Genomic DNA, 12,840 nt, shown 5'->3' with positions numbered 1-12,840 from the left:
AGCTGAGCTTATGAGAAATCCTATTCTTCGGATTTGATTCACCATTTGGAAAAGAACTCACTGCTTGATATTTCAGATATTCCATAACAAATAAAAGAATTCAAGAAATAGTCTGTTTGAGATGATAGTTTTAAAAAGGTCAAAAAATGTCATTTATAAATTTAAAATTAAACTTCAGACCCAAAGGAAGACATAATCATTTAGGCAGAGGATACAAATCCAGAACTGTTATATTCCTCCTTTGTTGCTCTCTAGCCACAGGGCATCTGAAGTCCTTAGTCATCTTAATAGTTGTCAGCACAAAGTTTTCCAGTAATCTGAAGTTCTGCCCTGCACATGCTGAGAAGCACCCCAGTCTTGTCAGGGCTCACCATGATTGAAAACAGTCCAGAAATCAGGCATTCTTCCATCTGTCTATTCTATATGGCTCAGTCACTTTCATTTTGAAGCATGGGACCATAATGAAAATCATCATGGAGCAACATTGGACTAATGACTGCCAAAGAAGATCAGTTATATTCATGACTAATTTTGATTGGGATGGATTACAAAACTGTCATTTTCAAGTGTCAATAACTAGTGTCAACATTGACAAACTGAAATAAAGGACGTGGAATATGGTTTTCAAAGTTTTAAGCCGTGAACAGTTCTAAATCTACAACTATTACCTGTATATTTGGTTTGGTTTTGAAAAGTACTGTGTACTCTGAATAGAGGCAATAATGGTCTCCCCCTCCCTCCTTCCTCTTTAATTCTCTCTCTTTCTGTTTTTGGTTTGATAATAAGCAGCGTGTCCTAGTGCAAGGCAGAGCCTTTAAACCATACAAGAATGGTTGCTGTTGCCTGGAGAATCTGGTGTGCGTATGTTCAGCTCAAACATTAAACTTGAGTTATTGCTAATTTGTCTCTAAAATGTCAGTAATACACATTTTTAAATTTCGCATCTTTGGAAACAACTCTTTAGTCATAAAAACAAGAATGATCTTTCATTATTTGAAGACTAGCATTACTAATTCTAGTAACTAAATTACAGAATACAAAAATCATTAAAATTCATTATTTTAATGTATTTACTACTATTTTAGATTTTGTCATATTCCCAGCAGCAAGCAACATTATCACTTTGAAAAGTAAGACAGAGTTTGATCACAGGATGATAGTTATGTTGAAAAATGACATGCCCATTCTTTCCTTGCTTGGCTTCTTTAACAGCACTGCTGACTTGGATTACATCAGACCTAGAATCACTTTCTGAAATAAGTGCTAAATGGTTAGGAACATAATAGTATTTTTTTTAAAAAAATACTATTATTGCTGGCTTTCTGAACTGTCTTGCAACCTCATGATTAAAAATCCCATGCTGCCCTAAGGCCTTCATAAAAAACAGAGTATTATTATTGTTTTGGGGAATTAACTAGTAAACACTAAACAAACGGAAGACCTACCTACTCTTTAAAGTTTCTTCTGGAACATGAAACAGTAAGTTAATGTTTTGTGCTATAGTGTATGTATATATATACTATACTATATAGTATACAATCATATATTAATATTCTAGTGTGTCTATATCTATCTGTATATCTTTATAGTATATACACTATATAGTATATATAAGTATGCTATAGTATAAAACAGTATCATCTTGATTAATGTTAGCCTATGAACTGTTTGGTAGCTTAAATTCACCACTATTCAGGCCAGCTACATTCAGGCCAGCTCAGTTTTAGTCTCATTCTAACCTTGATCCTCTAACTCCAAATGCTATTTCTGTTCCCTCTGTAGTACCATCAGCTGTCCCAGATTCCACATCATGTCAGCAAAATGTACACACAGTTTTCTGTTCTGCACAAGTCTGGCGTATCCTGACTCTTGCTTAGCTCCAAGGCTGCCATCAGCTAGCATGGTGATAAACCTCAACAGTTGTATGTATTTCTGAGCTATTTCATTTAGGGAGATTTTAGTTGCCTCCATCAAATACTTTGGTGCACAGATGCTGAAGTAGTTTGTTGCAAGTTAGGTCTGTACAGTAATCTAGTTTAGTGATTGTTTCTCAGCAACAGAAGTGATGAAATAACACTGTAAGTTTCCAAGTCTCCTCATTCCACATTTTATGGAGAAATAATAACTTGTTGGATCTTTGGGATTTTCAAATCCTGGTTAATTTTATAAAATTGCTATGTAAGTGAATGGTTGGGCAATCCCTCAAGTGATACAAACTGATGGTGTTATTGTGATGGTTTCCATGAAGGGAAACACAAAAGGATTATTTGATAAATTTTGGTGGTCTCCAGCTGACACTGTTCACTGGATGTGCATTTTGTCTTGTTCTGTTTTATTGAATAATAAACCTCAAAAATAACACGCAATTTTGGTTTGGAAACCCAATGGCTTGATTTAAGTGACAGCAAAATTGAACTGGTCTCTAAGAGGCCATAAAAAAGTAGTAGGAAGAAACCATCTGCCTCCCCACACCAGATGAAATGTTACTTAGCAGCACAATACATAATCATATAGTCACAGAATAGTTAGGGTTGTCAGGCACCTCTGGATATCCTCTAGTCCAACCCCCCTCCTCAGGAACAGTCAGCTAGAGCAAGTTGCCCAGGACTGTGCCAAGTCAGGTTTTCAGCATCTCCAAGGATGGAGACTTCACAACTTGGATGGAGACTTGTATCTGGGCAACCTGTTCCAGTGTTTATTTGATCACCCTAACAGTAAAGAAGTTTGTAATTATATTTTTTTTCTTACATTTCTTATAACTTAATATTATTTTAATTTGCTCTAATATAAAAGTGTAGCACAATTAAAGTTAAGATATTGCTTGCCCCCCAAAATCCACAACAATCCACAGACAATGCCTGGTCTGGCCCCAGGTCTTGCACCTTTATTTTCACACGTAATATTACATCACACTTCTTCATAGTTTGGAAGGCTATGAAAACAGCCTTTCCCAATTTGGATAGGAAATTACATTACTGATTCTTTTCCCAGCAAATAAAATTGCAAGAGAAAAGCTTATTCTAATCTATTACCATACCGCTCACTGCAGACTTTTAATAAGAACACTAATAGTGATTTATTTAAGGGGAAGTTCAAGTTTGCATGTGTTCAGCAGTTTCTCAATTCCACCTCTCTATTCATCATTTCTTGTCTGTCATGTTACTTAAACTTATTGCCTGCCTTTCACAAGGACGTTCCATGTTGATGCTATAGTTCAGCTCCTTCCCCTTATCAATATCGTGTTGGCTTTCTCCTCTCTACTTTTACTGTGCAGATATTGATATTATACATAATTAGTAAATTATACGTGTACTAGTGTATATCGAACATCTACGTGTCTGAAGCCTTAGTCTGAAACTCCGCTAGATAGGAAAAGTAGCATTTTATGAGCACTCTAATTGGTATAGGTGCATGTAATCCACTAGAGAACAAAGCTCTTTGGAATTATGTGCAGAGGTGGCTAAAATGAAGTGAGCAGTCCTCAAGCCAGGGTGTCAGGTTCTTATCTAGAGTGAGACTGACGCTTTTTAAATTGACTTCACAGTCTGTTTGGGAGCCACTTAGCCCACATCTTGTGTGTGTGTGTGTATATATACACACACATTCACACACATTTACATACATACAAACATCCTAGGTTTAAATGAGAGGAGATCCTATCAATGTATACAAATATCTTAAGGGAGGGTGTCAAGAGGATGAGACTAGATTCTTTTCAGTGGTGCCCAGCGATAGGACAAGAGGCAACAAGCACGAACTGAAGCACAGGAAGTTCCGCCTGAATATGAGGAGGAATTTCTTCACTGTGAGAGTGACAGAGCACTGGCACAGGTTGCCCAGAGAAGTTGTGGAGTCTCCTTCTCTGGAGATAGTCAGAACCCACCTGGGCACGATCCTGTGCAATGTGTTGTAGGTGACCCTGCTTGAGCAGGGGGGTTGGACTAACTGATCTCCAGAGGTCCCTTCCAACCTCAATCATTCTGTGACTGTGATTCTGGATGAAATTGTAGCTCTGTGCAGATTAAGCCAAAGCATCCGAATGTTGTATGAGAGGTATTACATATGAAAGAAATTACAAAGCTTAAGCTCTGGGTGCACATTTTAAATGCTCCACCCTTGGGCTGTGTAACTGTGCTGTTTCCAAACTTAAAAGGGCCAGAGCCAAAATGTGCATATTACATAAAACTTTGACAGATGTAAATAAATAAAAAATAAGGGAATGATAAGGTCAGCAAATTGTGATAGATATTTTCTCCATCTACATTTGACGTTAGAGCTTGAAGGTCTTATGAACACCTATCACCACTAAGCTGCACAGGATAAAAGGCAAAGAACAGATGGCAGCATTTTAGTGTTTGAATTAAGGATAAATCTAGTGCCAAAAGGGAATTACTACTGTTTCAAATTCAGGGCTTTCTATTTTATTCTTTTCTAATTTTAGACTTCTAGCAGTACAATTTTCAAAAATTGCATTGTTCTTAAACATACTTTTTGATTCTAAAAGGTTTATTTTTTTAATAATAATTTGAAAAAAATCATGCAGATACAGATAGTGCTGCATTAAGCAAAATTCAAAATTCAAGCATTCTCAAAGATAAAGGCTTTGAGCCTGCCAATATTACTTACCTTTTCATTGGATCCGTCAGTCAAATGCATGAGGTTAGCACAACTATAAGCATGTGCAAGAGTGAAACCAACAGATCAGTCTTAATACAAGATCTGTACTAGCTGCACTGCAAGAGAAAAATCTGTAGTATGTTTTCAATGTGAAAGAGACTATAAAATGTGCCAACACTTGTTAAAAATTAGTATGTAGAATCATAGAACTGGTAAGGTTGGAAGGGACCTTTGGAGATCATCTAGTCCAGCCTTCAAATGAATAACCCATACGGGGATCGAACCCGCAACCTTGGCATTATTAGCACCACGCTGTGATCAGCTGAGCTAAATAATATGCAACAGCTACATACAGAGCTGTGAGATTTTTTTTTCTTCCCAATTCTCCTTACTCATGTTTTAGGACAAAACTATGAGTCATAAAGAGGATAGTATACTACAAGTGAAGGTCTACACTTCACAACTTCAAGGTAATCTATTAAAATAAGACAGAAGTCTTATATTTTAATAGTGATTTGGAGTCATGTTTGTTTTTAACTTGTTTATCTTCAAGGAGTATGTATAAAATATATTAAATGTTTATTTACCAATATGCTAGAAGAGATTTTTACAATCTCCTCTTTTGTGTTTCACTGAAAGTTTATATTTTAATAGAATAGGTACTTGACTGAAAACTAGGCTTCAAGGGTTCCTTTGGCATCTGTAAGACTAGCAGAGCAAAGTCAAAATTTGATGCATTGTTTGCAGGAAGTTCCAAGAGGATTGCTAGCTGAACTCAAATTGTACATTTGAGTTCATAGTTTTAAATGTACGACAGCTAATTACACTTTTGGGAAAGGCAGTGTCTGAGTCATAGAACTTTTAACTGAATCCTAAAATGTTTTTTACAGTATAATCTGTGGTATACCAGATATCTAATGTGAAAATCCACGGAGTTATTTATTCTGAAAAAGCTGTCAAGGACTGTAATCTACAGTATGGGCTGCGGAACCAATGTAAGTCTCCTATCAGCCACCTGCTTCAAAAATGCAGATGTGTGTTTGTAGACTGGAACACCGATACCATACTGTATTTGAGATGAAAGTTTAGTTTCTTTGAGAGCTTTCCATTGCAGAAACATATTGGGCAATCAGCAGTTCCCCAGGGAGAACTAGTGGGGTCAAAAAGGGTTGCAACTTTTGCATAGCATAAAGAAATGGACATGACCATTCCTGCCAAATTTCACTCATTTTAGCCTAACCTTAAGGCACTTGCAAAATCTTCCACTCGTATGATGAAGTGTTTTAATGAGGCATTAGGAAACAGCTAACTCATAATATTTTTTAATTTGCAGTTACTCAAAGTGGTGCAGGCTGGCAGCCTCTGGGGTCGCATGGTGCAATGCTTCCAGCAAGTAACCCGTGGGAAAGGAGGGGAAGGAGGTACCTGCAGGGGCAGGAGGGAGGTCCCCAAGCAGCCAGGCAAGCACGTCCTGGGATGCTGCAGCTCAGCCAGAGGCAGCTGGGGAGCGCCGGTCCTCTCTCCTCCCCAGTGCACGTTTCCCCAGCCACGTTACATAGATTATCCCAAACAGTCATCCATCAAAGGACACGGGGATACACATACCTCAAATATTTACGGTGCCTGCACTTGGAGAATGAGACAGTTCGCTCACATCTGTGAACAGGCCACTTTTAAAACATCAAAATAAACCATCTGGCTGCGCAACTGTTTCTAATTACTTCCCTGCCTAGACTGTAAACTTCAGGGTTTGGCACCGGCCTCCCTCCCAGAGCGCTGCCCAAATCCAGCTCCTAGGCAGCTAATCAGAGCCACTGCTGCACGGGGGGAGAAGCCCTGGAGCCGGGCTCGGCCGGCTCAGAGCTCTCTGCACACCCAGCGGGTCCATCTGTCTGTCCGTCCGTCCGTCTGTCCGTGGGAGCGCTCCAGGTGCGGCGCAGCTCGGACCATGCACGCCCAGGGGCTGCTGGGGCTGGTGGTTCTGCTGGCCACCTCGCTGCCCTGCCTGTTGCCAGTTGTGCTGCCGGCGACCCCCCTGGCCCTGCGGTAAGTTTGGCTCTGAAGCTACCCTGGGGCGGTTGCAATCGCTCAGCTAGTTGCCATGAGCATAGAGGTGGGTCTGAGGAGGGGGCGGTGGAGCGGTTTGTGAGCTGTTCTTCTGCCTGCTCAAAAGTCACACCCAGGCAAGGTGTTTTGTGTTGCTGAGAGCCTGAATAGGTCTCATGCAAACTGCAGAGTTTTTGCAGAGAAGTATTGCGTGTCTTAGGTGTAGATCTTTAATGCCGTGAAGAGGGAAAGGTGAAAAGTAGGGATACTGATAACTATGCCCAAACCTCGAAACTCTGCTGCCTACATAGAGCAGGAATCTACCTGCAAAATCTTGTGTGTTCCTGCATTTTGGTGCAAGGGCAGTGAGGCACACTTTCCCATTCCTCTTCCCCTCCACTGTTGCCAACACCTGTCTGTTCTTAGAGCCAGCAGCTCTTTTGCTCCAAGGCAACAAAATCTGATGTCTGAGAAGTGCTAGTGTTAGTAATCTGAATCCTCAGTATTCCCTAGCATTGTGAACACCTATTTTTGGCACCTAGCCTCGACCAATCCTTTATTCTGTTATCCTACATCCCAGTTCCTGATAAGACAATATGTGATTTTCCCTGTGTGTCCTGCATAGGCTGATCTATGTGCTCCAGTGCATGGCACAATTGCATGGCAGAGCTGCAAACGTTCATATTAGTACCTGAATTCTGCTGAATTTAGTCAAACTGCAGCAACAGACTATACCATTACATGAAAAATCAATGATTATTTCTCTTTCTTGTTCTGATGAAAGCATAAAACCTCTATATCTGACAGTAAGAAGAATGCAAAAGGTTACGTTGGCGAATGTATTGTATTAGAATCAGATATTGCTTTGGTTTTCGGTATCATACATTCCAGTTACACTACCTAGAAGTCTGGATATATTTGTCTCTTTTCTAAACCTATCAGAATAATTCAAATTAAAATGTGTCATAATCAAACTATACATGTATATGCATATATACCCAGATATGCATAATGAAAAACAGGATGAGCCTAATGTAGTTTTGCAAAGTAATTAAAATACATCTGCATTGCCACAGGTGTCCATGAGATTTCTGTTGAAAGGGAAGAAAATGGGGTGATTTGAGACAAGTATAAATAAACCTGTGGCATTGAAAACAATTTTCTGTGGATTGGCCAAAGCCTTGGCAGCAGGGGTGGTTTCATCAAGCCAAGCTCTCACCAGTTTTGAGCTGCAGCACCTGGCTTTGACCGCAGCTTGTTCTCTTTGCTGTCCTCCGCAGGAGCGGTTTGGGTAGTCCTTCCTCGTGCCGGCTGTCCCAGACTGAGTCAGAGCTCAGGTGCCGTGTCCCAGGGGGAAAACTGTGCAGTGACAGAGGCAGATGCGACTGTGGAGTCTGCATCTGCCAAGTGACTGAGTCCGGCAAATACTATGGTCCACTGTGTGAGTGCCATGACTGGGTGTGTGAGAGCTATGATGGGAAGACCTGCGCAGGTAAGGAAGCCACAGAAACTGGGAGACTTTTCTAGTGTCCTCAAGCGGGCAGGGTCCTGGCATCTCCATACCTTCATTGCCGATAGCTAATAGCTTCCTATGGTAACTGAAGCTTTAGAAAATCAAGAGTACGTGTCATAATCAGAAATATGTTTGGAATACCGCACACTGCTATAGTAGAGACATGATTATACATGTGTTCCTGAACCATGACTCTAAATGGGTTTGTTGGCACATCTAAGGATTTCACCAGGTCAAAGAATGAAAGTCAAGGCACTGCCTGTGCCACAAAATGGGACTGTGCCCAGAATGAGCTTCATCTGCAGAAAGAGCAAAACTAGGAGATGCTTTTGGTTGGACTATGCTTTGAATCTAATTCAGTGACCCAATTCTGCTTGCTTTTTTCTTGTACTATTGCTGAATTTTGACTGCTCACATAATAATAGCAAGCAGTATCTACCAAGGCTGTAAAGTAGCTCTGAACAATCACATTTTTCTTGTAATTTTTTTCTTCTCCTGTCATGATGAAGAAGGCTTGCTATGACAGGTATCACATGGAGGGTTTCCTATGAGGCTGTATAAATAAGAAAAACATTTTTCTCTAAGTAGAGATAATGTTATTCAAAGAGAGACTCAAAATAATCTAATTGCATTGTAGTTTCAGAGATCTGTCTATTGACCCTGTATTGTGGGACAGAGTTTAGTCCCTTCCAGTTGTTGGAACGTGTCACTTGGTTTACATCTAAACATTATCACTCTTTCATCCTTCCAGCTGTCTCTACTTAAGTTTCTAAGCTATTTTTGCCAGATTTTGGATTTTTTGTAAGCAGCTGTAGAATAGGATTTTAGTCAAGAGCAGGGAGAAGAAATGCCATCGCATTCCTAAGAGGATTCAGTCTGGAGCTCGATGAAAGGGGCCATAAGGGTACTTCACTTCTGATGTCCCTGCTTAAACAGTTTTACCAGATTCACACAAACGTGTCATTTTTTCAGGCCAAAAATTGCAATTAGGTCAATGGGAATGTAACAGGAATTCTGCTAGTAAGCGGATAATATAAATGCATTCCAGCAGTGGGTTTGGCAAATTTTGTAGGAAAAAAGAGCAACTCATTTTAGCAACAATGTAGCTAAGAATAAGAAGTCCAATAATAACATGAAAAGATCAAGAATGGGATTATTTGGCAGCTATGACTCTGAAGGTTTGTGGAGAAACTGATCTGTAGGCTCTGTAGTGAGCGTCGTAAGTCTAGTTACGTAAGGAATAGTAGAGGTCCACTGGTCACTTCAGTGCTTTGTTGTCTCAAAGGTGAATTTTCTACTTGGTGTTATGATTTCAGTAACTTTGATTCTTGCTGGGGCAATTTTTTGAAAGCTCCTCTGATTTTAATATTCTACTACAAATTTGACTATTACAAAGTTTTATCTCTGCTTAATTTCCTTGTTAATGTCATGAGCAGTGACTGAAAGTTTTGTCAGTGCTTTGGTGGGAAGGGTTTCTGGGAGGATAAACAAAACTGAGAGACTTCTAACAATACTTTTTAGAATTTGTGTAGCACTTCATGCAGCAGTTCAAAGATATGACCGTTAACTGATCAACTGTTTTTGAAAAACAATTTTTCTATTTGTCACCTTTTCCTCTGAAGTATTAAAGTTATGGTACCACTGAGATGTCAAATAACTTAAATTCACTCCACTGGAAAACAAAAGTAGTATAAATTTCAGTACAAAGTTATGGGAAGGGAAACAGCTGTTAAGAGCCTAAGGTTCTACTTACTTGGCTTTTTGTGTGTGTGTGTGTGTGTGTGTGTGTGTGTTAACATTGCTGAAAGCCCAGATGAGTTCTTTGGAGTCCAAGGTTGTTCAGTATTTCGGGAAAACAAGCCCCAGATGACTTCTTCAAGGTCCAGTAGCAGGATCTAAACTGGAATTGTGGAACTCCTAGCTTCAGGTGGTACTCTCAGCACTCTTCCCTATTTTCCACTACATTTTTTAATCAGTTAACTAGCTAACAGCTAATTTTAATCAGTTGTACATATATGAGAGGGGGGGGAGAGTAGAAAAGGCAATTGGACATGCTATATCTGGCAAGAGATTGGCCCTTATGATGTATGACTAAGCCAAAAAAAAAGAAAAAAGGCAAAAGTACAGAAGTACTGCCCTTCCACGTGGTTGGCAACAGTATATATTGATCCTCAAAGACCAACATGACTGCCTTTCTTTTCCTTTCAATGCTATGGTCTTGTATGGTAGATCAGAGGAATATTTTCAGTATTTCATTTTTAATACATCAGTTTTTATTGTATGTGTGCCAAGGATGGGGAATTTCACTATCTTGCTTTCCTATTTGGAAAGTAAACTTTGCACTGATACATATTTTTATATATTTGCACTGATATATATATTTGCAGTGTAATATTCCTATTACATTCATTCACAGTACTCTGTGTGAATCTGTCACTTATGCATCCAAAAATACCTTGTGTATTTCTTTCTTTCACCACTCTTAGGCAAATCATATATATTTTTAGTAGAAAGAACAATTTGTGCTGATTGTGACTGACCATTCAGTGAAACATGTCTTCTGATATTTCTTAATGTAAAGCTACCAAGCTGATTGTATGTATGTCATGTACTTTCCTTTCTTTGTAACCCTGAGCAACTCATTTGACTCTATGATTAAACTATATTACCTTTAGGTGAAGAGCCAAAACGTGTTACTACAGTTCTGTTCCTATTTTCTTTTTCTTTTTTGCTTTTTTTTAATTCAGTGTTTATTGCACTATTTCATTGGTGGTCCCTCTAGATGAGTACAGTAACAATAACTGCACAGTAGTACCATATACAGAACTTCTAGATGCTAATTGAATATTCCACTAGAGAGCTGTGATATCTGAGATCAATTCTGCTTCAAACAAGCTACATTTCAATCTGCCAGAATGATGTCTTTTCCAAGTGACTGATGTCTAATCACCAGTGATTGGGATTCCAAGTTGGACAGCCATAGCTGTTTGTGTCACTAGGGCCAAAGATAACTGTGTTTCCCTGTCAGTCAATCCATACATACCTTCATTTCCCTCTCCCATCCCAAGCTAAACAAAACACTTAGTTGCACATAGGCAGCTCATTGTCTTCAAGGCACTTTCTTGGTCAGATCCACCCTTCAGATCAGTAGCTGGACAGCCATATTCTGAAGAGGGAAGGCCTGTGGGATAGAAGAAAGGTCCATTTGTTTATGATTTGCTTTTTCTCATCACCTTATATAAACAACGAAAAAGAGATTGTGCTATAACTAATAAAGAAGAGCAGTTTTTAATGTCTCTGTCTTTTTACTCTCTTTTGTGACTTGCCTGGTATATTTCCCTTTCATTATGTTTCCAGATGTTTGGGAGAGAATTATGTGGGTTTTTTTGTTTATTTGTATTGTTGGGTTTTTTGTGCTTTATCTCACTAGGATTGATAAAGCAGTTGGTGATTTCTCATGGGGTTAATAACCAAGAAGATGAGAGAAATGAAGTACTGTGATTTGAGCCACTGAGTGCACTGTCTTCCTCAGTGACCTTTTCTTCTGCTTGCTCTACACTTTTCATGGAGTGTATAGGAAAGAAGAGCAGACTCCCAATACTGTAATTCTGTTTGCAACACTGATGATATCTTTATTTTGTCATTTGCTGATGGTCTTCAAGGAAGAGATGAGCTATGAGAAGGATAATTGGAATATACTGAATCAAAATCCCAAGGGATTTATGCTTTATTCAGTGCAAACAATTTACTTGCTGTTTATTTGCAAGTAGTAGTTTTGACTTTATCCAGTTTCATATTGCCTCAGTGTGTTCTTAGTAGTAGTGGAATCTGCGTTATGTGCATAGAAAAATGGAATGCAGCAGTAATATGTATCAAAGAGCCGCTCGATACCTATTTTTTGTGTGCTTTCACAGTATATATGAAAATGTGGAATGATGTTTGAAATTTTTTCTTTAGTTAACATTTTTATGTGCCTGTGATTAAAGAAGATTGAGGAAGGAAACTAAACTTAGACTTTCATGACCGACTGAAGTGGTTACTGCTATTTCAGTCAAAGTGCCACAAACTGAACACTCTAGGTGTTCCTAGAGAGTGGATCACAGAAGCTGTCAGCTAGAGCAGGAGATGGTATGACTTTGCTTCTCATAGTTAATAAGAACAAGCGGCAGATACAATCTTGTGACAGCAACAAAGAAGAAAGAATACAAAGTAAGAAAATGGCTCTTTTTCTCACAAATATATTGATTATTTTTCCAAAGTTACTAATGTTTTATAAATAATTTCTCCCCTTTGAAACTGAAATACTTTTGCAGTTTCTGAATAATAGTAACACTGCATGATTTACTACTGCCATAATCCATTGCTATGGGAATTTCATTGCCTCTGATACCAGTGACAAATTTTTCTATCTTTTTCTCTAAAACTGTAGGTGCTGTAAGTGCCATACCTATTCTAAGACTAGGTCAAAAATTTAATGGCAGTGCTTGTTGTAGGTTTTTGCAGCCAGAAGTGTTATCATAGCTATATGAACAGAAAAATATCAAAAGAAAAATATCAGTGCAATTATTTTCAGCTGTGAGGTTTCAGGATATAGGCTAACTTACACTGAGAAAACAAGTGAAAAATTGAATTGACAAGGAGTAGATATAGAAATACAAGATAAA

At 38.9% G+C, this 12,840-nt stretch overlaps 1 protein-coding gene across 1 annotated transcript in view; it reads left to right on the top strand.

Annotated features, from left to right (window-relative positions):
• Nucleotides 1-6,565: 6,565 nt before the first annotated feature.
• ITGBL1 (integrin subunit beta like 1) overlaps nt 6,566-12,840 on the top strand; it is a 141,346-nt gene continuing 135,071 nt past the window's right edge. The window contains exons 1-2 of the mRNA XM_062580430.1: nt 6,566-6,663; nt 7,944-8,155. Coding sequence (XP_062436414.1) covers nt 6,566-6,663; nt 7,944-8,155 — 310 coding nt within the window. The remainder of the gene's footprint in view (nt 6,664-7,943; nt 8,156-12,840) is intronic.

Source organism: Rhea pennata, chromosome 1 (assembly GCF_028389875.1).
Source record: "Rhea pennata isolate bPtePen1 chromosome 1, bPtePen1.pri, whole genome shotgun sequence".
In the NCBI taxonomy this organism is placed as follows: domain Eukaryota; kingdom Metazoa; phylum Chordata; class Aves; order Rheiformes; family Rheidae; genus Rhea; species Rhea pennata.
Note: the sequence above shows the minus strand (reverse complement) of the source record. Positions and strands in the feature narration are given on the sequence as shown.